Here is a 25,923-nt window from a genome sequence, read left to right on the forward strand (position 1 = left end):
CAGGGTAAACAAATAAGGGATCACTGCGACCTTAAAATACCAACGTCATCGCCAACCGATTAATGTCAGTCCATATAAAAAATGTCCTTAAAGGGTATACGCAACCTTTATTTAGTCTTTGTTTTTGCGGCTAAATGCCGCCTCTGAACACGTTGCATGGATAATGTTTTAATTTCATTTTTCCTTTCTTATTTCGTTTACCTACTGCGGACAACTTCAACCACTTGAAACATTATGCAGGACTCATTTCTTTCTTTCTTAATCTGTTTACCCTCCAAAGTTTGTTTTCCCTCAGACTCAGCGAGGGATCCCACCTCTACCGCCTCAAGGGCAGTTGTCTGGAGCTGGGGGATACAACTAGGGAGAATGACCAGTACCTCGCCCAGGCGGCCTCACTTGCTATGCTGAACAGGGGCCTTGTGGGGGGATGGGAAGATTGGAAGGGATAGGCAAGGAAGGGGGAAGGAAGCGGCCATCACCTTTAGGTACCATTCCGGCATTTGCCTGGAGGAGAATTGGGAAACCACGGAAAACCATTTCGAGGATGGCTGAGGTGGCATTTGAGCCCACTCCACTCGGTTGACCTCCCGAGGCTGAGTGGACCCTGTTCCAGCCCTCGTACCACTTGTCAAATTTCGTGACAGAGCCGGTAATTGATCGCGGGCCTCCGGGGGTGGCAGCTAATCACACTAATCACTACACCACGGAGGCAGACAACTTTTTAATTAAAAAATGAAAATAATAACATTTAGACACATGGAGGAAGGACCTATAGGTGCAGTAATCCAGATACATGATTTCGAACTCGAGTGTTCCGAATTCAAATTCCAGCGGGTTCGGTTAGGGTTTGAATCAGGACCAGCGCATGGAAGCAGGACGGATCCCGATCAAGTCCCAAATTGAGCCTAGATGCTCCAGAAATATGGGAAGGTGACAATGAATACGCTAGAAGGAAATACATATTGATACAGACACATTCAGGGGCCGCCTGCCTGAGGCAGTAAAGGCGTGCTCTGCTCACCCGAAAGGAGGTGGGTTCAATTCGCTGTTAAAAGTCGACAAATTTCAGAAAAGATATTTCCACTTCCGAGGGTGCATATGGCCCTGTGGTTCACTCAGTCTACATCTGGAAGCAAAGGTGGCCGGACATAGAGCTAAAAACACTGCCCTACCAAGTGCCGAAGTAACGGATAGTGGAAGTCTTTACCTTTCACCCCTCCCTGGGCCTTCATGGCCGGTACGGAGATGACTTTGACAGACACATTCACAAAATCTATTGTCTCACTCAATGTGAACAATGCATTTCCACATATTCAAACCATACAACAAAGCATCATTAAAAGTACTATAGCATATATTTTCGTGTTGCTCCTCCAATTGTGTATCCGTATAATTATCACTCAATTACCGTGCCTATCTACTGTATTTTGAGTCACCGTCTATGTACTTAGACGGAAGTGATTCATAGAAAATACCGCAATGAGGAAGCAGTGAACTGAGTCAGAGACTTCCATCATGTTATGGCCTTCAACGTACATACAAAGAGATAACGCCATATCCAACAATACGACCTTCTACAAAAGATACATTGAGTGAGCTGGCTGCGTGGTACGACCCATGTAGCTGTGGGCTTGCATTCGGGAGATGGTGGGTTCGAAATCCACCATCGTCAGGCCTGAAAGTAGTTCTCCGTGGTGTCATATTTTCGCAGCATGCAAATGCTATAACTGTGCCTTAAACAACGCCGCAGCCATTTCGTTTCCTTCTCTATCCCATCGTCCACGTCGCCCCGAAAACCTGAAGTAATGTGACGTTAAGCCACCACCAAAAGAAAGAAAATCAGTATCGGAAGCTCAGTGTCAAGATGAAAATGAAAATCCACAGCCTGTTTCCAGTCAATTGACCGGGTCAAGAATAGAATGAATGAAGCCCCCATCTAACGGCGAGGATAGGAATCGTGCCGGCTGCCGAAGCCTGTCACACTCATCTGGGGAAATGATTAATGACTGACAGACGAAATGAAATAATATTGTAGCTGGAATGAAAGGTGACAGGGAAAACCGGAGTACCCGGAGAACAACCTGTACCGCATCCGCTTTGTCCAGCACAAATCTCGCATGGACCGACCGGGATTTGAACCACGGAAGCCAGCGGTGAGAGGCCGGCGGGGTGCCGCCTGAGCCAGGGAGGCTCCAGTGTCAAGATGGTAATTTTTTAAAAAAAAGTAAAATTTAGAATTTAGAATTTTCTGAAAGTATATTTATGCATGAAAGGATGGTACCGAAGTATGATATCACGTTCCCGTAGTTAGGAATGCATGTAAAACTGCAGGTGCCCTGAGTTACGTAAAATTCCGAGTAAGCTTTCTTTTATCATATCGAAAGGAATTGTCAATAACAGTGCGTGTCTGATGTCGTTCGTCATGTACGGGAAGAGTGAGATAAGCGTATGTAGAATAGTCATCGCTAGCAGATGAAGGCGAGCACATCTACCGAACAACATGGATAGGAGTGTAACGGTTGCTTTTGTGTGTCTTCTACTGAGTGTTTCAGTGAAGGATACCACAGCTCAAGCGGGTGAGTGGTGTTTATAGATTATACTAGCTGTTGTGTACTCGGTATTGGTGGGTTAGTTTTTGCACTTCACTTAACAACAGTCAGTGTTGTGTTATCAGGAGCGCCGAGTCAGGGGCTGCTACGGAGCTCGAGCACCCCGCAAAATTTGTTTGGGGGGTGTTTATCAGCCCCCACAAAGAGGGGGAAGAAAGATCAAGAAGAGATAACAGAAAAAGAAAGAAAGAAAGAAATGAAAAGGGGTTAATCTTAATTTTTCGTCGTAGTTCTTAATCCTAGCAATGCCAAGGTATTTTTGTCCCGTGCATTACCAATGGCTAGGCTGAGGATTCCACAAAGAAATATTTTATTGTTTTTGTTTTTTTTTACTTTATTCTCAACCACAAGTGGATATGGATATTTTATTTTATTACTTTGATCTGATTCATCCAAAACTTCATCAAGGTTAATTGATTCCAGAAAGTAGTTGCTAATGATCGCTTTAACCCGTGAGGGGTCGCGTCCGGTCGTTTCAACCATTTCTGTTCATATTGATCAATCCTTCCGCGAACACTGTTTATTATACTTCCTACTCCTCAGTACCTTTCAATGGACTCGTTCACATTTCTGTCACACCACTGTTAACCCTCTTCACTCCTTCAGTGAGTGACAAGCTGACTATCCGGTCGTTTCGTTCGCACGCGACTCCTCACCTTACCCGTCTCGGTTCTATTCAACCATACACGACTCATGGCGTAGACTTATTTATAATGCAGAAAGTGCACTGTTATCATTCATTGTTGAGAAGGAGCATTGTCTAGTAGTGTGTTAAATGAAATTAAACACCATTCTAACAGTATATTCCATAAACAGAACTTGAATCTTTATTTTCAATTTCATCAGCTAAAGGGAATCACATTATTATAACTAATATGTTAAAAGGTGTTTGTCTGTGTTTAGATAGCAATATATTATTGTAACGATAAATAGAGTATTATGTAAGCGTTTGGTGTTTTAATGATTTCCGGTCGAAACGACCGTACGTGACTCCTGACGTTACATTCGACACGCGACCCCTTGCGGGTTAACTATCTCCATTTTTACTGTACATCAGAAAGTTCCTTTTTCCATTCTGATACAATTAAAAACTTACCTTCGCAGTACCGCGACGTAAGGAAAATTGAATAATGACAACTCAATAATGTATGTCCATAATCAAGAAATAGAAAGTACTGTAATTGAACCTCGAAACTGTGGCGAACATTTTCTTCAAACGATCGAATTAGAAACATTTTCTTTATCAGTGAAAATTACAAACTCCGCAAAGATTTTAAATTTTGTAATAATAATATTAATAATAATAATAATAATAATAATAATAATAATAATAATAATAGGACATAGTAGACCAAAGATTTAGTTTTCTTCTGGATCCATATATGACGTCAAGGTGGACTTCTCATAATAATAATAATAATAATAATAATAATAATAATAATAATAATAATAATAATAATAATAATAATTTCGTGTGGTTGTTTCTAGCCGAGTGCAGCCCTTGTAAGCCAGACCCTCCGATGAGGGTGGGCGTCATTTGTCATGTGTAGGTAACTGCGTGCATACAAAGTAACCATAGAATAATAATTTCTTATGGAACTCGAGAGATGTGTTAAAAATGAGAGGGTTTTACAGCTGTTGTATTTAAATGAAATAACTATTCAATAGTAACTGCAGCTCAAAACCACCAGATTGACCGATTTACAATTTTAGAAATTTTCCAGCAAGTAAAATTAAATAAAATTGCTTGAATTAGCTGTAACCTGTATCCAAATCGAAATTCTCGCATGAAATATAACCCGATTGTTCACTTTTTTTTCTTTTTTTTTTTTAGATCCTGGAGAGAATTGTGCCACTGACTCAGACTGTCAGAGATCCGCCACGTGCATTAACAACAAGTGCATTTGCAAGCCAGAATACAAATTGGATACGCAACTCAATAAGTGTCGTGCCGGTAAGTTACACGTAAGAACTGAGTTTGAAGGTCCAAAAATGGAATTTGAGAGTTTTGATTCTTTTGAATTATTAAAATGGCTCCATGAACATCACCATCATCAGTCCAGCGTCGAGATCTCATTTTTTCTTTTGTTTTAATAATCCCTAACGAGACAAAGCGGAGGCGGGACAGGTATTTCTCCGGGTATTCCGGTTTTCCCTGTCATCTTTCATTCCAGCAACACTCGCCATTATCATTTCATAGCATTTATCACTCATTAATATAAATCACCTTGGGAGTGGCGACCCCATTGTAATAACAGCCTATATGTTTCATTCATTACATCCCTGACCCGGTCAATGACTGGAAAACAGGTTGTAGGTTTTCATTTTTTCATTTCAATCCCTAACGAGACGTTGTCACCTTTAACAATCCCTAACAAGACGTTTCCACCCGGAGTTGTCTTCAGCTCTTCATAGTACAGACTGAACAAATATGCTTTACTCCTCTGAGCGCGGTGTAAGACCTGCAGATTACTAGGTGACGTATGGTCAGTGCGACGAATCCTCTCGGCCGTTATTCTTGGCTTTCTATACCGGGATCACCATCTCACAGTCAGATAGATCCTGAATTGTAATCGCTAGACATCGAATTTACGAGGCGAGCTTTTTAAGTAAGGGCCGTTTGAAAATAACTAAACAACGAAAGACGATTTTCAAACATCACATTTATTTGCATATTCTACAGACTTTACTCTATTTTTCAACATAGCCGGCAAGTTTGTTTACAACTAAGTTTTGAATACCCTCTTCATAGAAACCTGCCGCTTGATCCGAAAACCAATAGTTCTTGATCTGGATCTTGCGCTGGGACAGAGTCTGTTTGTCCTTCACCTTTTACAGGCGAACGTGTGTGTCTCCATTCCATGCTCCGTTACTTCGATTCGGTCGTGATATGCGGAACCCATATTTCGTCTCCCGTTACGATCTGACTCAACATGTCGTCATAACGAGTCAAAAACGTCATCGAACACTCAAATCAATGTTTTTGTGGTCCTTCGTTAGGATCTGAATGTCCGATGACGTTTTTGACTCGTTATGGTGAAGAAGGTGTTGAGTTGAGTCAGATCGTAACGGGAGACGAAACATGCGTTTCCGCATATCACGCCCGAATAGAAGCAACGGAGTATGGAATGGAAACCCACACATTCGCCTGTAAAGGTGAAGGCCAAACAGACTCTGTCTCAGCGCAAGATCAAGATCAAGAACTATTGGTTTTCGGATCAAGCGGCAGGTTTCTATGAAGAGGGTATTCAAAACTTAGTTGTAAACAAACTTTGCGGCTATGTTGAAAAATAAAGTATGTAGAATCTGCAAATAAATGTGGTGTTTGGAAATCGTCTTTCGTCGTGTAGTTATTTTCAAACGGCCCCTACTTAAATACACGCCTCGTATATGCTGTATAAATCACCAATATAGGCATGCAATTATTCTGCAAAAAGTGGTGAAATGTGCACTTAAGTAGGCACCTATTTTCATGCTGTTGAACACACTTATTAAAACCGTAAGATTCCACTGGTAGACTCACGCGATTCATTCACACCAATGCTTAAAATCGTGATTATGAAAAAACAGCTAATTGTGAACAAAAAATCGCACTCTACTTACAGCTGCTGCTCTTCCACTAGTACAAACAATCCGTGCATAGTTTGTGAGACGTATCAATCTATCAGTGTTTATTGTTAAAACATATGCACACGACTCCCAGATAAGAGACAGATTGTTAATCAACACACATGATGAATCATAATTCTGTAAGAAAACCATGGGGGAGAAAACACAAACGTGAAGAAACACAATTAAATACACATTTCTGTTTCCTTTTACACTGCACACCCTACATTTCCTGTCCATAATTTACTTTGCAGTACACTACAGCAATATTATTCAAGTTTTGTTGTTTAACTAGGTAGTATTTCTTCTTCACCTTCTTCTTCTTAATCTATGTACCCTCCAGGGTCGGTTTTTCCCTCGGACTAAGCGAGGGATCCCACCACTACCGCCTCAAGGGCAGTGTCCTGCAGCTTCAGACTCTGGGTCGGGGATACAACTGGGGAGAATGACCAGTACCTCGCTCAGGCGGCCTCACCTGCTGTGCTGAACAGGGACCTTGTGGTGGAATGGGAAGATTGGAAGGGACAGGCAAGGAAGAGGGAAGGAGGTGGCCGTTGCCTTAAGTTAGGTACCATCCCGGCAATTGCCTGGAGGAGAAGTGAGGAACCACGGAAAACCACTTCGAGGATGGCTCAGGTGGAAATCGAACCCACCTCTACTCAGTTGACCTCCCGAGGCTGAGTGGACCCCGTTCCAGCCCTCAAATCACTTTTCAAATTTCGTGGCAGAGCCGGGAATCGAACCCGGACCTCCGGGGGTGCAGCTAATCACACTAACCACTACACCACAGAGGCTGACATCTGTGGTATTTTTCAGTTAAAATTAGCTGCAATGAGAAGAATTATCCCTCTACATCCACGGATGTGAGAGGACAGTGCTTGAAATCGGGAACGCATGCTGCGTTCTTGTTTTAATTTTTCCTTGAAATCTTACTGCAGCTGTAATGTTCATTCAAAACAAGGCTACTCATTCCTTAAGAGTTTCCGGCATTAAATATATGCAAATATAGGCCTATGCAAATATGCATATATATATATGCACTATTAAAATAATTCGTCGAATTTCACCTTCAAACGCACTTCCTTGCCGGTTTCGGAGGTCTACATATCGGCAAACAAAATATGCATTTGCATACATATCCGTTGTCTGGTAATCACATAAGCTGAGTACACCTCGAACCTGTTTAAAGGTCCGGGTAAAAAACCGGCCTGGTCGGGAATCGAACCCGGAGCCTCCGGGTGACAGGCCGGCGAGGGTGGCGAGAGCGAAGTATCTTCCTGTTAATAACAGGGAGGTCAAGATGTACAGGAAGAGAAGATTCTCCATATTACTAAGGAATTTTAAGAATTATGTCGAATAATTTTAAGAACAGTCCACGCCTGTGGTGTAGTGGTTAGTATGATGATCTACTACCTCCGGAGGCAGGTATTCGATCCCCGGCTCGCCACGAAATTTTCAAAGTAGTAAGAGGACTGGAAAGGGGTCCACTCAGTCTCAGGATGTCAACTGAGTTTACCCACTTCTGACATCCTTGAAGTGGTTTTCCCGTTCTTTCCAGGCAAATGCCAGGATGGTACATAACTTAAGGCCATGGCAACTTCCTTCCCTCTTCCTTGCCTCTCCCTTCCAATCTTCCCACCCCTCACATGGCTCCTGTTCAGCATAGCAGGTGAGCCTGCCTCGGTGAGGTACTGATCCTTCTGCCCAGCTGTATACCCGACCAAAAGTCTCACGTTCCAGGTGGAATTCCTCGCTGATTCCAGGGGAAAAACCAAACCTGAGGGGTAAACAGATAATAATAATAATAATAATAATAATAATAATAATACACTTTAAAACATTGCTCTTGCGGGACATCCGCAGGAAATACGTCTCTTCACATTTACTTAAGTCTGGAATGAATGTTGGTACTTCAATTTATACTTTATTATTATTATTATTATTATTATTATTATTATTATTATTATTATTATTATTATTATTATTATTATTATTACGTTATGCCCATTCATAAAGCGCGTTGGAACTTGTTCATTGGCTTGTTGACTTTCCCCTTCCTATTCTTCCAAAATCTCTTCATGAACTCAATGTGTTCTCTTCCGCTCTTCTGACACTTTGTACCAGTCCTGCTGCTACTTTTGACCACAAATGTGCTTTTATTTACTGAGGTCCTGAAGACTTCGCGATTTTTCATGATGTCTTCCCCGATGTTCAATTCATTCAGGTCTCCTCTTGTTTCCTCTAGCCAATTTATTCTCCTGTCTTGGGAATTTATTACGCTGTATAACCATTTTGTGAGTCTATTAGAATCATCATCATCATCATCTGTTTACCCTCCAGGTTCGGCTTTTCCCTCGGACTCAGCGGGGGATCCCACCTCTACCGCCTCAAGGGCAGTGTCCTGGAGCTTCAGACTCTTGGTCGGGGGATACAACTGGGGAGAATGACCAGTACCTCGCCCAGCGGCCGCACCTGCTAAGCTGAACAGGGGCCTTGTGGAGGGATGGGAAGATTGGAAGGGATAGGCAAGGAGGAGGGAAGGAAGCGGCCGTGGCCTTAAGTTAGGTACCATCCCGGCATTCGCCTGGAGGAGAAGTGGGAAACCACGGAAAACCACTTCCAGGATGGCTGAGGTGGGAATCGAACCCACCTCTACTCAGTTGACCTCACGAGGCTGAGTTGACCCCGTTCCAGCCCTCGTACCACTTTTCAAATTTCGTGGCAGAGCCGGGAATCGAACCCGGACCTCCGGGGGTGGCAGCTAATCACGCTAACCACTACACCACAGAGGCGGACGTCTATTATTATCCATTCTAAAAATGTATCCAAAAATGTCAAATGTCTCCTCCGTAGAGTGCTGATGAAACTGCAGTTCGCCGTTTGAACAAATTGCATTTTCTTGTATCTTGTATGGGGCAGAACATTTTTCTAAAAAATTCATGTTCTTGTTTTCAATATCTGCAATTTTAGAATGACCTCATAAAGTTAAGGTTTCTGATGCATATAGATCTTCCGGTAGAATAACTTACTGTTTTGTAATTTGTAATGTTTCAATTTAGCATTACGTGGCATTACTCGTTAATTGCGGTGTGAAGCCTCCGTGGCTCAGGCGGCAGCGCGCCAGCCTCTAACCTCTGGATACCGTGGCTCAAATCCCGGTCACTGTTTGTGAGGATTGTGCTGGACAAAGCGGAGGTAGGACAGGTTTTTCTCCGGTTACTCCGGTTTTCCCTGTCATCTTTCATTCCAGCAACACTCTCCATTAACATTTCTTTTCATCTGTCAGCCACTTATCATTGCCGCAGAGGAGTGCGACAGGCTTCGGCAGCCGGCACATTTCCTATCCTCGTCGCTTGATAGGGGCTTCATTCATTCCATTTCTGACCCAGTCAAATAACTGGAAACAGGCTGTTGATTTTAGCTCGTTTATTGTAGTGACTCCATTTCAGTCTAAATGCCCTCTGAAATTCTGAGGCCCTAGCAAGATCAAGATGTTTAGGTATGCTGCTGATGATTTCCTCAAGTGGCCATCCCAGAAGTTTTCAACTTTCTAAGAATTTCCCTTATTGTCACTGATAATTGGTGCAAGAGCATTAATCAAAGAATATTGTTTGTTATTTGATTTCACTGTGAGCACAGAGATCATTTTAGAGGGGGATGTAAAACTGAGTATTGAATTTGCCTTATCAAAAGGGCTGTTCCAAATTAAGGTAGATTCTCTCCAATTTTTATGGCTGTTTTACCCTTATATATTCTTTTTTTCAGAATCAAAGTCTGGCTCCATGGATTAATGGTTAGCGTGCAGGCCTTTGGTCACAGGGGTCCCGGCTTCGATTCCCGTCAGGGTGGGGAATTTTAACCATCTTTGGTTAATTTCGCTGACACGACGGCTCATCATGACGCGCAGGTCGCTTACGGGGGTCAAATCAAAAGATCTGCACCTGGCGAGCCGAACATATCCTCGGACACTCCCGGCATGAAAATCCATACGCCATTTAACTTTTTCCGAATCAAAATGGTTCTCGTCTTGGAAACTTGTTTCCTGTACTGCTGCAATTTGAACATCAAATTTATTCAGGATGTCAATTAGTTGTTTGAGTTTGCCAGTTTTAGAAGGGTGTTTACGTTGACTGTATCTATGCAGTTATTATTATTATTATTATTATTATTATTATTATTATTATTATTATTATTATTATTATTATTATTATTATTATTATTATTATTACCAGGTATTGGCCACTCCTGTTACTACGATGAAGAATGTATTTTGGATGCTTTCTGTCACGAACGAACCTCCTGCATGTGCAACGTTGGACTGGAGGTATCAAATGATAAACTCACCTGCAAATTAACGAGAAACCGTAAGTAAAATTGCCATAATTAATAAATTATGTTACTAATATGATGAGCATGTACTTGCTACGCGTACACTCATTTATAACGCGATTCCGGGTGGATTGATTGTGTACAAGATGCCGAGGTGATACATTTTATTATTATTATTAATTATATACAGTCGTATCAGCACATATCATTGAAAATATTGTGTTTGTTTGTTTGTTTGTTTGTTTGTTTGTTTGTTTGTTTGTTTGTTTGTTTGTTTGTTTTTTTGTTTGTTTGTTTGTTTGTTTGAATAAACGTAAAACTGCTAATCCGTATTTTTATTAAACTGGCTAGTATTAAAATTGAGTCATACCGTCTCATGGCCGGAGAGAAGCGAAACAATAATTAAGTAAGTTCCTCCGCTACACAGAGAAGTATGGATATGTTTTTCCTGTCCTAGAATACATAGATGACGTATATCGGTTGCCATGGTTACCGTGATATCGGAAAATTGTTGACGTGAAACTGTCCACGCTAGTTCAGGATAGACCCCCAGACCAAAAACATATCCATATTAAAAAGAGTTCAGCAACTTTCCTCGTGAGCCAGCAATACCTCACCCAGTTCCGTTGCGAATGTCTGTCCGGCTCCATGGCTGAATGGTTAGCGTGCTGGCCTTTGGTTCAAGGAGCCCCGGGTTCGATTCCCAGCCGGGTCGGGGATTTTAACTTTAATTGGTTATTTCCGCTGGCTCGGGGACTGGGTGTGTGTGTCGTCCTTAATCAGAAAAAATGAAACGAAAACAAGGAAACAATGAGAAAAAGAAGAAAATATCAGTAAAATATAAAAATAGCCTAAAAATATATTTTAAAAAGTCTCATCATCACTCTCACCTCGCCGTGTAACCAGAAAGTTCACTTCGTTGTCTAAACAGCGATTGTGTTTGGTACTATCCTGCTGTCTGCTTGCTCTGTAGCATGTCCGTACACTTTCAACTTTCGTGCCATCCTTGGGTTTAATCTCGAATTCAAACTGAGAAGAAATTACTGATTGTTCCATATCTTCTTGACCTCATCCCAATTAACTGAGGTTGCACTATGAGTGGATTAAGCCTAGTTTGACCTCCAACGCCTTTCCTGACGTCTAGCCTATGTCTAGGGATGTGCTCACTATTGCGTGTTTTTGTGAGCTAGAGAAATGAACCGGATATGGTTACAATCCCCGACCCAGCCGTAAATAGAGCCCGGATCCCTCTGAACCGAAGGCCACTCTGCTGACTATTCAGCCAAGGAATCGGTCAATATTGTTCCATATCTACGTAAATAAAAATAAGATTTTGTCTCTAGACTTCAAACTTCTGCCTCATACTTCGTTATGACCTCCGATTAGGTATAAAATTGTTGAAATGAGGTTCATTAAGACAGCTAAAACAGAAATGTTGAAATTTTTATTTTAATATTAGGTATATCGAAAAATTATACATTATAAAAGGTGTGCTAAATGTACAGAGTGTATCACAACTCAACGGCGAAATTCAGGAATGAATTCTTCATACAGAGAGAAGGGAAAAAATTAAGAGTATGATAACGTGCATAATTACAGAGTCGGCCGAGATTGTATTTACTGAGTGCACGCCGACATGTCCTGATTGCTAGGATAAAATGCGACACACCGGTTACAATTGTTACATATGTATCGTTGCGAATAATTTTGATGTGGGCCTGACCTATCTCCAGGCCCCCGCACATGATATCTTACCCTCTCCAGTTCTTGGTGATTGTTTATTGGGACCCTGCGTTATTCCGGACAGTATTAGTGAACACACAGAAATTAAGCTTCCCTATTTATTTTCTTATTAAGTAAACGTATTTAACCTAGAAATATGAGCATGCGCGACAGATCTGTGACGTAGCAATCGTATACCGGCCGTACAAGTCCCGCCTGGTGTCAGTAGCGCAGCAGCAGTGGCTCTAAGTGGCGGATCGTATTCTTTCTGCTGCCACCTGCGAGATTCGGTCTGTGAAAAAGTTTCCACGGAAATTGCAATGGTCCATTCAAAACAAAAGGCGTCGAATGCTCAGTGCAAAGTGATGTGCTGATCCATGACAATGCCCTCCCACATACGGCTCGGCGCTCAGCAACTGTTCTTCAGGAATTCAGCTGGGAGTTGTTTGATCATCCACCGTACAGTCCTGATCTTGCTCCATCTGATTTTCATCTTACTTTTTGGTACCTCAATAAATTCCTGTCCTCCTGTCACCATTTTCACACGGCTGAAGAGCTGAAAACGAATGTCACATGCTGGTTCCATTCTCAGCATCCCGTCGACAGCTGTAGACCTACTTCATATGATGGTGCTCCTGCACATTTCAGCTGTTTTTCCCGTAGTCTCCTTAATGTTTATTAACACGGCGCTGGATAGGTAGAGGTGAACCAATTGCTTGGCCAACACACTCCTCTGACATTAACCCCCAGGATTTTTTCCTGTGGGGACACGTAAAGTCTGCCGTGTATTCTCCAATTATGTATTTTGGGGCGTATATTGCCATATTTCTTATTTCTTATTTATATTTATTTTTTAATTATTTGAGGAACCTATTCCCAAAATTTTGCCGTTGAGTTTTGATACACCTTGTATAATTTCCAATCTTGTATGTTTCGTGTGTTTTTATTGTACGAGGAATAATCCCGAAGTTATTCGCGATTATTACTTTTTCACAAACTTAACTGGTGACGTAATCAACAACCGCATTACACTGACTCTATTATTAGTCCCGATGTTCTCTGTCTCTTCTGCTGCAACCTGCTTCCACTAGATGGCATGACTACTGAAAGGATGATAAAGGTACGTTTTCTACAATTGTACAAAAGTACCCTGCCAACGACATTTACAACTACTTATGTACATATTTTATTTATTTATTTATTTATTTATTTATTTATTTATTTATTTATTTATTTATTTATTTATTTATTTATTTATTTATTTATTTATTTATTTATTTATTTATTTATCGTGCGAGTTGACGTAGCTGTGAGATGGTAGGTTGGAACACCATCGTCATTAGCCCTGAAGATGGTTTTCCAAATTTGTAGTGTACAGAATAGAAAACCTCGTTCCTGCAACTGAGAACCTGCTACAGGATATCACGTATGATTTCCGTGCTACTGAATGTATCCGGCAGAGCATTGGTGTTGCTATTAAAGGATGGGGAGAGAGGATGGAATGCTGCAAGTGCCATGGGGACGTTTGCTTACTTTCCTTCCGTGGAAGGAATATTTTATATCAAATTTTCGCATTGATTATTAATTTTTAGAATCATTGCATTCAACATTGTTTCCTTTGTCTATTCAATTAAGTTTGAAACAGATGTATTGAACTGTTGCTGCATTTGAAAAATTCTTATACTGCAAAAAGCTTAGTGTCCGAAAAAGAATATGTGTATAGATCAGCAGATAATATGCTAGGTGACAATGTGTTACCTACCAAGGTGATAACGTGGCTCAAAATAGAGAATTTGGAAAGTCAACCATATCAAATTTAAGGAAGTACTGTAGTAGTATTGAGAACATATTATGTGTCCTAGGAGATGTTTCCAGCCACACTGAAGATAATCAAATAGTATGGGACAAAATGTAACAGTTTCATGTTTCTCCTTAGCATTCATACCTATCATCGTCTCATTTTTCATTACTTTCAAATAAATTTTGTACAGATATTAAGTTTAGTTGTGCCTCTTTACAGGTATCACCAGAATAATGAATTCCACATGTACTCGCCATGAAAATTGTACACAGTTTGGAGCAGGAGCCTTTTGCAATCAGACGTCGTGGGAATGTGAATGTGATTACAAATCTCAACACTTTGTATCTGGAAAATGCTGGTATATAAAAGGTAAGTATTGGTGGTTGTTTAAAAGGGCAAAACAACAGGGACTTCAGCTCTTCTCAAATTAATCGAAAGAGGACGAGGAAGAGTACCGACTCTTATGAGCTAAAGGAACGGAGCGTCAAAACCATAGGTTATGAAAGCCCTTGGAGGAATTGTAAGTTAAGATTTCCGCTATTCCTAATCTTGCTCTAAAATGTTGCCCGGTCATCTTCGCCCCCAGCAATTAACCTTATATTCGTTCATGGTGCGAGCTGAGCGAACCCCAGGGCCCGGAGTAGAAGCCCCTTATCCGATTTTTTCGATTTCTTCATGGAAAACCCCACTCACGTCCTTCCGGGTTAACCGAGCATGTCTTTATCACCTCAGCTAGGCAGCAACCCAAACCCCTCCCGTCCTCCCCTGAAAGAAATGAGGGAGCATGAAAATGAAAGCTCTCGTAGACAGATTGCATTCGGGAGATAGTCGGCTCAAACCCTACTGTCGGCAGCTCTGAGCAGGATTCTCCGTGATTTCTCATTTTCACACCAGGCAAAGGCAAAGGCTGGCTGGAGCTGTGCCTTAATTATGGTTAGACTTAGATTTTAATCATGTGATGATTAAAAAGTGTGGAACTAATCGAGACCGCAGAACTAGTAGCAACCGAGCGAGTTGCCCGTGTGGTTAGGGGCGCGCAGCTGTGAGCTCGCATTAGGGAGATTCTGGGCTCGAACCCCACTGTCGGCAGCTCTGAAGATGGTTTTCCGTGGTTTCCCATTTTCACACCAGGTAAATACTGGAGTTGTGCCTTAATTAAGGCCACGGTCGCTTCTTCCCATTCCTAACCCTTTCCTAACCCATGGTCACCATGAGACCTATTTGTGTCAGTGCGACGTAAATAAAATGTTCAAAAAAAGAACGTATTCAGTGCGTAAGGAAGCAAGCACAAGTACTTTTTGCCAAACGCAATTTAAATAAAAATTCCCTCATCAGGGAGCTTGAGACTCCGTCGCAAGAGAACCAAAGTGATCATCACCAAACACCCCCCAACCCCTCGCCCCAAACACGCACTCGCCCAGTGGCACCAGGTCAAATTCTGATACTACCTTACCCAACAACAATTCAGTCACTACTTAAAAACTCACGGCCTCATTGGGCCGAAGGGCTATAATCCCTGAAGGTTCAGACTCAGTGTGAACTAACGAGACAGTGCTGTGTGGGCTTGGACCGCATGGCACACTGCTGCTAGTAGCTGTTGCTCTACGGCAGGGTTTCCCAAACTTTTTCGACCGGGTGAGTTCGCCGTGCGGTTAGGGGCGAGCAGCTGTGAGCTTGCATCCGGGACACAGTGGATTCCAACCCCACTGTCGGCAGCCCTGAAGATGGTTTTCCGTGGTTTCCCATTTTCACACCAGGCAAATGCTGGGACTTTACCTTAATTAAGGTCACGGTCGCTTCCTTCCCATTCCTAGGCCTTTCCTATCCCATCGTCATCATAAGACCTATCTGTGTCGGTACGACGTAAAGCAACTTGTAAAAAAAAACTTTTTTTCCATCTGAGGCCCCGTCAGCATATCACAAACATTTCCAAGAAGCCCCCTAGCCACAGAACATAATAACTAAGTGAGCAAAAGACAGAATTTTGTAATGTTACCAAGTTTAATTTTATCGTATAATATAGGCCAAATATCTACTTTCCTTTAAACTTTAAAGTTTTATTTAGCTTCATTTACAGTAGATAAACATACTTACTATTAACATAACAGTTATAAAACAATATGACACTTGGCTAATAACTACAGTACTGTTGATGTGGATACTAACTCCTGGATCAATAGGACAGATGCTGTTTTCCAGAGACCAAGAGTTTTAGCGTTGTCACTCGAGGCCGAAGATTACTCTATTAGCTCTGGTTCTGTACTTTGTTTTCATTTGTGCGAGAGCAGAAAAGGAACACTCATACAGGTAAGTCCTCATTAAAAGCATTAAAGGCAGTATACAAGAACCTCGTTTATCCGGTCCTCATTAATCCGGATCTCCGGTTTATCCGGATCGAAAATAATAAAAATTTATTTTTACTCGTACTCGGGGATATTAATCGCTTCTGATTAATTCATATTGCTCCGGAACTGGGTGTTCGTGTCCATCCCAACACTCTTCACTACCAACCACCACAGAAACACGCAATAGTGATTACATCCCTCCATATAGGGTTGGCATCAGGAAGGGCATCCGGCCGTAAAACAGGGCCAAATCCACATGTGCAACGCAGTTCGCACCCGCGACCCGACATGTTTGGGAAAAGCGGTAGGTAAAGAAAAAGTATTTCTTCTACGGCGTCGACTCCTCTTGAATGTTTTTTTCTCCGCCAAGGATAGTCAAGGACAGGAATTGGAAGTAATTCGGCCACGGTCTATCAAAGGTACCGTTCCGGCGTTCGTCTGGAATTGAGAATGGGAAACCGTGGGTAACCATTCTCTGGAGGGCCGAGGTGGGATTCGAACCCACGCTCTTCTGAATGCAACCCACTATTAATTCCCTGATGGTGAATTCGAAAATGAAACAGGTGTTCCATCAAAAAAAAAAAAAAACCAATGACTCATGGAGAGGCAAAAATGCAGCTGGACAAACTGCTGGCCTATTTAGAATCCTTGACTGAAACCACAGCGGCTGAACTGTTGTTAGTAAAACGTCTTAGTTATCATGATGCGCGCAAACGCTATACAAATGTAAAACAGAAAAAAGCCTCACGCATTATTTTAGTGCATAAAACAGAGACGTAAATGTACGAAAAGTGTTCTTATACTTTTTGTAAAATTGAAAAAAGGTGTTACTATACAATTTATGTTAATAGATTGCATAGCATGTACTGTATTTGTTTTTATAGCTTTTTCCATATTATCCGGATTTTCTATAATCCGGATCAGTTCCGGTCCCACTTAATTCGGATAAACAAGGTTATTGTGTACTACCTTTCTAGAAATGTCAGGGTAGAAGGGACGTGCATGGATGCAGAAATTGATCCTAGACATGTAATTGTGATACAGGGTCTTTATATAAGAGTCACAAGATATTTGATTTAGTTGATCTTCCTCAAGGGAGGGCAGTTCATATTCAGTTTCCGAGAAGGGATTTCTGATCCATGAGATTTTCCTCAGTCAGGGGCGTCAAATATTATCTGAGTGTGGATCCTAGCAATTTCGAGTGTTATACCATTTCATCACTTACGCTGTTTGGCAGTATTTTTCATTTGCAGTCCGGGACCATGGATAAATGGTTAACGTGCTGGCCTGTGGTTACAGGGGTCCTGGGTTCGATTCCCGCCAGGATAGGGAATTTCAACCATCATTAGTTAGTTTAGCTGCCACAAGGACTGGGTATATGTGTCATCTTCGTCATCATTTCATCCTCATCACGACGCGCAGGTTTCCTAAGAGTGTCAAATCAAAAGACCTTCAGTTGGCGAACCGAACATGTCCTCGGACACTCCCGGCACTAAAAGCCATACACCATTTCATTTCTTCATTTGCAGACAGGAAAGCATGAAGTGTTGGGAAGTAATCAAATTCGGTTTTGCTGACTTGGCCTGTACATATTGAAATGTTCACTATATTATATATATTTTGTCTTGGACTGTGAAGAATGTGACTTGTGTTCCTTGCAGCTTGAATTCAGTCCATTCAACTGACGGAATATATTTCCTAAATAAGCAAATCTCGCAAGTGACAACAAGTCCTTTGAAGAAGTCTTTGAAATTGCATATCCCATCCACAAGAAATAGTCTAACTTCTTCTCTCAGTTCAAACGAGCGAGTCAACATGCTGTCTCTCGATAACCACCTAACCTCTGTATGCAATAGCATATGTTCATGATCTATGAACTGTGTGTGTTCAATAGAATTATGCTCCTTAAGTACTTACAACTTACATTATTATTGGGGACTCTTTGGATTATCGACGCGGATCACAGTTTGGGAATGACTACTCTAGGGCAACCCATCCAGTAGTGCGGATCTGAACTAGTGAATCATTCACAAAGAGGAAGATATTGCATAAAGGGCTCAAAGTACAAAGCGATAGATAAGGATGAGATAAATTCTACTGATTTCCTTACGTCAACCGATATTTTGTGAGAAAAGAGGAGTATTTCAAATACCTATCTTATCTTAGAGAGTGACGCAGAAAATATTCCACGAGAGACTCCTATGAAATTGTGTGATGAAAATCACAATGTGGTACGATAATTTGTGTAATAGATATGTCACCCATGGTATTATAACCTTGAATAATTTCTCTCATTTTTATCATTACTTTCACAGGCCTGGGGCAGAGGTGTAAAGACACGAACGAGTGCTACATCCACGATCATCCAAACAGAGTTGAGTGCAACAGATTCAACAAAACATGCACGTGCACAAGAGGATTTGTGGCGAGCGCTGACAGCTTATACTGCAGTAAGAATACTATGTTTTATTCAAAGAATTACTTGCTTAAGGGGAGTTATTACTGAAATGTGGAACTTATACAATTTAATACTTATCACAAACAAATTTAAAACACAAGCACATATTAATAAGATATTATAACATACAAAACTTTGGTTTCATTGGTTAATTTACTGCAAAATTATTAACAAATAATTTATATTTTTATATGTTGCATGGAAAATGCTCCTTGTGGAAAAAATTTCATTTTTTTTGGCCTATTATTTTGAAAACTAGTCAAAATTATTCAAATATTTACTAACAACTCTGGGTTTGGTAGTCAGATGTAAACTGTTGGAGATTCAATTTTTAAATTTCTGATTATTCATAAAGTAGGCAAAAATTTAGTGTAGTGCTATTTGAGGAGCAAAAATATGAAGGTAACGTTCAACTGATATTTAAATGGAGAACTGTTTCTAATTCCTGTACATATTGAAACATTATCTGATAAGAACTCTGTCACAAGGAGCATTTTATACAAGTTTTAGCTAATGTTATATGACAACGTCAGAGAAAGGGGTGTGGGCTTGTTCTATAAACGCCGCACCACCACCCTTTAAATCCGGAATTTAGAGTTTTTAAAAATGCATTTGAGAAAAACTGATTATGGGATTTCAAAGAGGAAGAATTGGGGGATATTTTAAGGTTAAAATTGAAAATTCTATTTTTTGTCTTTTGTCTTGTGTGTGTGTGTGTGTGTGTGTGTGTGTGTGTGTGTGTGTGTGTGTGTGTGTGTGTGTGTGTGTGTCAAAAATCACAATCTTTCAGTCATAACTCCCCTTAAATCGCTCTTGCAAAGGAGAATGAACACGTTTATCGCAGAGATTTGAACACCAGTTGATTATTTATGTTTAAGAACCTATGTGAAACATCACATACTTGAGATTCCCTCAAAGCGTAGGTTGTATGAGAAGTATGACCGACAACCGAAAACGATCTTCTTCTTCTTCCCACTTTTCCCTATTCTTTTTGGACCAGGTCGGCATTTCGATTTGGCCCAGTTACACGGATGGGTAGCCACTCTGACGGCAACCTTATATGGAGATATGAGCTAGCGCTAGAGGGTCCCGAGTTCCATCCCCGGTCGGGCCCGAGGTTTTATCCAAGTCTGGTTAATTCCTCTGACTCAGGAACTGGGTGTTTGTGTCGTCTTAATATACATATCTTTATGCACACACAACCACCAGAGACACGCATTAGTGAATACATTCCTCCACATATGGTTGCCGTCAGGAAAGGCATCCGGCCATAAAACACTCCCCCCCCCCCCAGCTCTGAGTTACAACAGCCCCGAAGGGACATGGCCTACCAAACGACCGCTACTCTGTCCGAAGACCTGCCTTGTGGTCGGCACGACGAATCCTCCCGAGCGTTACCCTTGGCTTAAAACTGGGTTAATTCCAAATCTAGTTCTGACCTCAAATAATTTGTAAAACGTCAGAAAGAAAAATGATAAGATCGGATTTATGTTCCCCTAACTACTTATTTGGTTTCCGGAAACGGAGAGGTGCCGGAATCCTATGCCACGGAAGTTCTGAATCCACCAGCACGAAGTTGGCGCATTTGAAAACTTTATATACCACGGGACTGAGTCGGGATCGAACCCTCCAACATGAGCTTAGAAGACCAGCGATCCATCGTTTAAACCACTTAATTCAGGAACAGAAAATGAATGTAAGAGTGGGCTACATAATGGTTTTCATATCACGCTAAGCACACAATGTATGCATGACAAGAGAATTTTGAATTGGGTGGCTGGTGGCTCGTGTACTTTTTAAGCAATTTCTGATTTGCTAAATTGTTTATAAGGGATAGTCGTCATTAAACTATGGGTTCTGTCTACATCCACCGTCCCCGTGGTGTAGGTGTACCGTGCCTGCCTTTTACCCGGAGGTCGAGGTTCGATTGACGGCCAGGTCAGGGATTTTTACCTCGACCTGAGGGCTGGTTCCAGATCCACTCAACCTACGTGATTAGAATTGAGAAGCTATCTGACGGTGAGATAGCGACCCCGGTCTAGAAAGCCAAGAATAACGGCCGAGAGGATCCGTCATTCTGACCAGATGACAGGCCTTCGGGCTGAGCGGCGGTCGCTTGGTAGGCCAAGGCCCTTCAAGGGCTGTACTGCCATTGGGGGGGGGGGTGTCTGTGTATATCCTCATAAGCAACCTCTTCAGAAGCAGGTAAGTTAGCCATTCGGCAACAGTAGGGCCTATCACATAGCAGCGTTGTATCAAACTGATATGTAAAATAACGTTCAGATTTTACAGTGTTGGGATATATTCAAGTTTCCACTTCTACAACTCGAAAACCAGAGAACACTGAACATCATCTTTCATACCAGCATGACTCGTGTTCCATGTAAAACGCCAGGGAGGTGTGCTTATCCGCGAAATTTTAATAAACAATGTTTCTGGTTTTACGTCCCACGGATTATATTCACGGTTTCGGAGACGCTGAGGTACCGGAATTTTGTCATGAGGTTGGGTATCTGAGTACCTTCAACTACCGTTGGACAAAGCCGGGATCAAATCCACCATCTTGGGCCTGGAAGGCTAGCAACTCTACCGCTACTCTGTCCGAAGACCTGCCTTGTGGTCGGCACGACGAATCCTCCCGAGCGTTACCCTTGGCTTAAAACTGGGTTAATTCCAAATCTAGTTCTGACCTCAAATAATTTGTAAAACGTCAGAAAGAAAAATGATAAGATCGGATTTATGTTCCCCTAACTACTTATTTGGTTTCCGGAAACGGAGAGGTGCCGGAGTCCTATGCCACGGAAGTTCTGAATCCACCAGCACGAAGTTGGCGCATTGGCTATTGCGCTCGCCGGTACTTCAAGCTCGCCTGAACTGTGAGAGCGCTAAGCAGCGGGCACGACAGGGGAAGTGGAAGGGGAGAAGGCACGCGTGCGCAGTCAGTGTCTTACTGGTCAACTGTACTGTACTTCGTGGACAGAGTCTCCTCTTACTCCTAATACTTAACCTACTCCAAAACCATCTCCAAGAAACTCAGGGCCCCCTCGGTGGATTGAGTAGCCGAGACCCTGGAAAGCCAAACCAGTAAACCTCCCCCCCCCAATCCCCACCAAGTCAGCAAGAACCAACCAACCACGTCCTCACTTCCTTACTACACCAGCCTTTACAAGCATTGAAAACACTTAATAAGGTGAAGCACTGGTTTCTCGGAGACGAGGCGGTGCACATAACGACATGCTGCCCAATAATAATGCTGTTTTCTTAAATTACACCCGCAAACTCACATAAATCCAAGCACCACAGCTTGAAATGTGTAGTCACTGCATCTTTTATCAGATAAATGCCCATTACCTCACTAACAGGTAAATTCTGGGCGTGGCTGGTGCTGGTTGGGTAACCATCCAACACTGGCTGCGTATCTGAAACACTTACTACTGTGTCAGCCACACATTTAGTGGAAAATCGTTTTACTTTGCTCCATTTAATCGCACTAACTAACTGTGATCACTTAAACTCCAGCAACATTAAGCGTGGTCACCCAATGGATGGGTGACCACACGACTACAAACTTTTATTACTCTTATAAAAACTCCTTATTACTCTTATAACTCCTTATTACTCTTATAAAAACTCTTATTATCTTTATTATACTATTGAATCAATAGCTATTTCACAAGAACTTAAATTCAAACCTTATATAATTTCTCTTATAAAATACATCCACTAAACTGCTAGGTGAGGAGCGTAATTACGCACCGGTACTAGCAACCGAAACAAACCCCTCTTCCCGGCGGGAGGAGGGGGCTTTTAATTTCTAATGGAGAGGAATCCGCTGCTCTGCTGCCCAGCTGTTTGTACAAGAACTGTTCATATTGAAATGAGAACGTGATCAGTAGGTTTACATTGTTCTAGATGCCTTTCCCAGAGCTCACTGATTAACGTTTGCTCTGAGACCAATCAACATTTCAGTGACACTCCATCGTCATAAACATGACAATTATTGTTATTATCGTTTATCTAACCCTTGTTCTGTTTCTCAACGGGGTCGGGTATGAGGTAAGGAGAGATGAATCTGCCGTGGTGGGTCTTTTTATGATCGGATGCCCTTCCTGACGTCAACCTCGGCAGAAGAGTTAATGAGATGAAATGAATGACGTGATATATGATACTAGGAAGGGAGATGGTGAAACTCGGTGCCGGCACGTAGCCTACTCCTGTCGAATAGCACCAAGGGGTCTGCTCAAGGCTTAACGTCCGCATCCGACGGACGAATCACCATCAACAGCTTCATATGCCTTCACTCCATATGAGCACTGCGGAGAGGTTTGGAATTTATTCCACGATTTTGGCACGCAATCTAGTGATTAGAAATTGTATACCACCACGTTCCCTACCCTGCCAGCCAACATTCTGATGGCGAATTTTTTTCGACCAACGGGACTCGAACCGGCTAACCTCGATGTCAGACCGTTTAGACTTCAACGCCTTAAAAATCATGGCCACCAGGCGGGCCATATTATTATTATTATTATTATTATTATTATTATTATTATTATTATTATTTATATATTTAAAACACCAGGCTGATTTTTGTTGCATTGATTTTGAGAGAACGGCTGAACCGATTGACATCGTAAAGCGTTCTGACGAAAGCTCTTGTCCTGTAGATTTGCAAAGTGGCTTTAAAAGCATAATCATTTCTTGTCGCATATTAAAGAAAAATGTAGCATTCTGATTGGCTATTGCGCCCGCCGGTACTTCAAGCTCGCCTGAACTGTGAGAGCGCTAAGCAGCGGGCACGACAGGGGAAGTGGAAGGGGAGAAGGCACGCGTGCGCAGTCAGTGTCTTACTGGTCAACTGTACTGTACTTCGTGGACAGGAATCCGCTGCTCTGCTGCCCAGCTGTTGAGCAGTGAACATTACATTCAAAGTTCCTCTAAATTTAAATTAAAGTTCGGTGTCTGGATCAAAAATAAATTCCAAACCAGCTGACGATATTCGATGAGCACGGCTCAATATGAGATAAAGCCCCAATGGCAAATATTCATTAATGTGTGTGAATCGTCTTCTAAAATATATCATAGGTAACAGCTTTCCGTTCCTTCTGGTGCGAAAATTATTGTTCGTGGGGGAGATTCATAAAGGTTTTGCCTGTTTTGCCACATGCTTATCGGGAAACAATTATTTAATTATAATTATATTAAACAGTCTCATCTTCGACCCTTGATCAAAACACGCCGCTTACATAAAAAATATGCGCGCAAAACATAAAAATAGAATTCGCTGATTTTTTGTTTAAAAAAGTCAGCAACGGCGACTGATATCCTGATTAAAACTTACAGCAAAACGTACACTTCTGCGAGAGATGAAAACATTTTCACGAAAGTTGCCGTTCTTAATTAATTTTAAAAGTCATCGGGCTTATACCCGGTAGTTCAAAACCATGCACTAGCGTGAACAGATTAATACTGAAGATGAAAGGTAGCTACTTAATTTGTTGCATTCATTCGAATTAATGCTTTGCCTCCACATATTCGTATTCTAAAAATTAGATCTACAGTTATGCTCCTTAAAATTCAGAACGTTTTCCAACGGCTCCTAAACGGAACCAGGTTAGGGCCTAATTCTAAGTATTATGTACGAAAATTGTTTAGATTTGGAAATAATAAGTGGAGATAAAGCTGGAAAAAGAGCTCTAATCCCTCGAACTGACTTAACAATATACGATAAAACACCTCCATTTTCTTTTAAGGGGCATCATTTTCCAATTCGCTTGGAATTTTGTATCACGACCAAAAATCTTCAAGGGATGTGAAGGTCTCTACTTACCTCAGCCAGTTTTTAGCCATGGCCAGTTAAATGTTGCAATGTCAAGCGAGCGATATTTTAAAGTTGCAAGGTAACTGTACAAGGGAAGCACCGAGCAAGTCACAGCGTAGTTCGGGTCACGGAGCTATTAGCTTGGATTCGGGAGAAAGTGGGTTCGAACCCCACTGTCGGCAGATATGGAGATGGTTTTCCGTGGTCTCCCATTTTCACACCAGGCAACAGCTGGGGTCGTGCTTTAATTAAGGCCACGGTCGCTTCATTCAAATTTCTAGCTATCTCCTATCCAAACGTCGCCGTAAGACCTACCTGTGTCGGTGCGACGTAAGGAAAATTGTAAAAAATTAAGTACAAGACTGTCGTATGTAAGGAAATCCTTCAATAAATATTTACCCCATTGACCGCCATTGCTTGACGAGTTTCACCTAATTATTATTATTATTATTATTATTATTATTATTATTATTATTATGCTATTTGCTTCACGTCCCACTAACTATTTTTACGGTTTTTGGAGACGCCGAGGTGCCGGAATTTAGTCCCGTAGAAGTTATTTTAGTGCCAGTAAATCTACCGACACGAGGCTGGCATATTTGAGCACCTTCAAATACCACCGGCAAGTTCTGCCAAGTTGGGGTCAGAAGGCCAGCGCCTCAACCGTCCGATCCACTCAGCCTGGCATTATTATTATTATTATTATTATTATTATTATTATTATTATTATTATTATTATTATTATTATTATTATTATTATTTAACCTCGATCAGGGATTAATAAGAAAAGTTGCAGTGACTGCCTTGTAATATCCAATCCAAATTCTGATGTACCATATGTCCCAAACCTTTTTTAACGAAACTATATAACTTACGCCTATGCTGTAATTAAACAAATATGTATAATAATCTAATATACCATGACATAATCAAGTTCTCATAATTACCTTTAAATTTTATCTTATTTTACTATATACTTTGTCCCCCGAGGCAATATCCAGTTGGGGAAGTTATTAATTATTAGTTAATATTATTATTACACATATTTCATTAATAATGTATTTGTTCTCTTTATTCCTAGACGGTGATGCTGGAATAATCGCTCAGTTGACGTCAGGAGTCATTCTCCTTGCTATGTTCGTGATAACGAGAATTATTTATTAATTAGTTTGTTTTGTGTAGAAAACTGTTGTATACATCTAACAGTAAAATAAATTATTTAATTTGTA

The 25,923-nt window shown here is 41.4% G+C and overlaps 1 protein-coding gene across 2 annotated transcripts; it reads left to right on the forward strand.

The window, feature by feature from the left end:
- Nucleotides 1-2,434: 2,434 nt before the first annotated feature.
- On the forward strand, nt 2,435-25,923 carry LOC136870252 (signal peptide, CUB and EGF-like domain-containing protein 1). Of its 2 annotated transcripts, XM_067144907.2 has the most exons (6): nt 2,435-2,576; nt 4,444-4,563; nt 10,451-10,582; nt 14,290-14,439; nt 18,731-18,865; nt 25,776-25,923. In XM_067144907.2, the coding sequence occupies exons 1-6, from the start codon at nt 2,501-2,503 to the stop codon at nt 25,856-25,858; spliced, it is 696 nt and encodes a 231-aa protein (XP_067001008.2). In that variant the 5' UTR covers nt 2,435-2,500; the 3' UTR covers nt 25,859-25,923. The 2 variants fall into 2 exon arrangements, with proteins under 2 accessions (XP_067001008.2, XP_067001009.2); XM_067144908.2 differs by lacking the exons at nt 10,451-10,582; nt 14,290-14,439.

The sequence above is a fragment of the Anabrus simplex genome, chromosome 1, assembly GCF_040414725.1.
Source record: "Anabrus simplex isolate iqAnaSimp1 chromosome 1, ASM4041472v1, whole genome shotgun sequence".
Taxonomy (NCBI): Eukaryota; Metazoa; Arthropoda; class Insecta; order Orthoptera; family Tettigoniidae; genus Anabrus; species Anabrus simplex.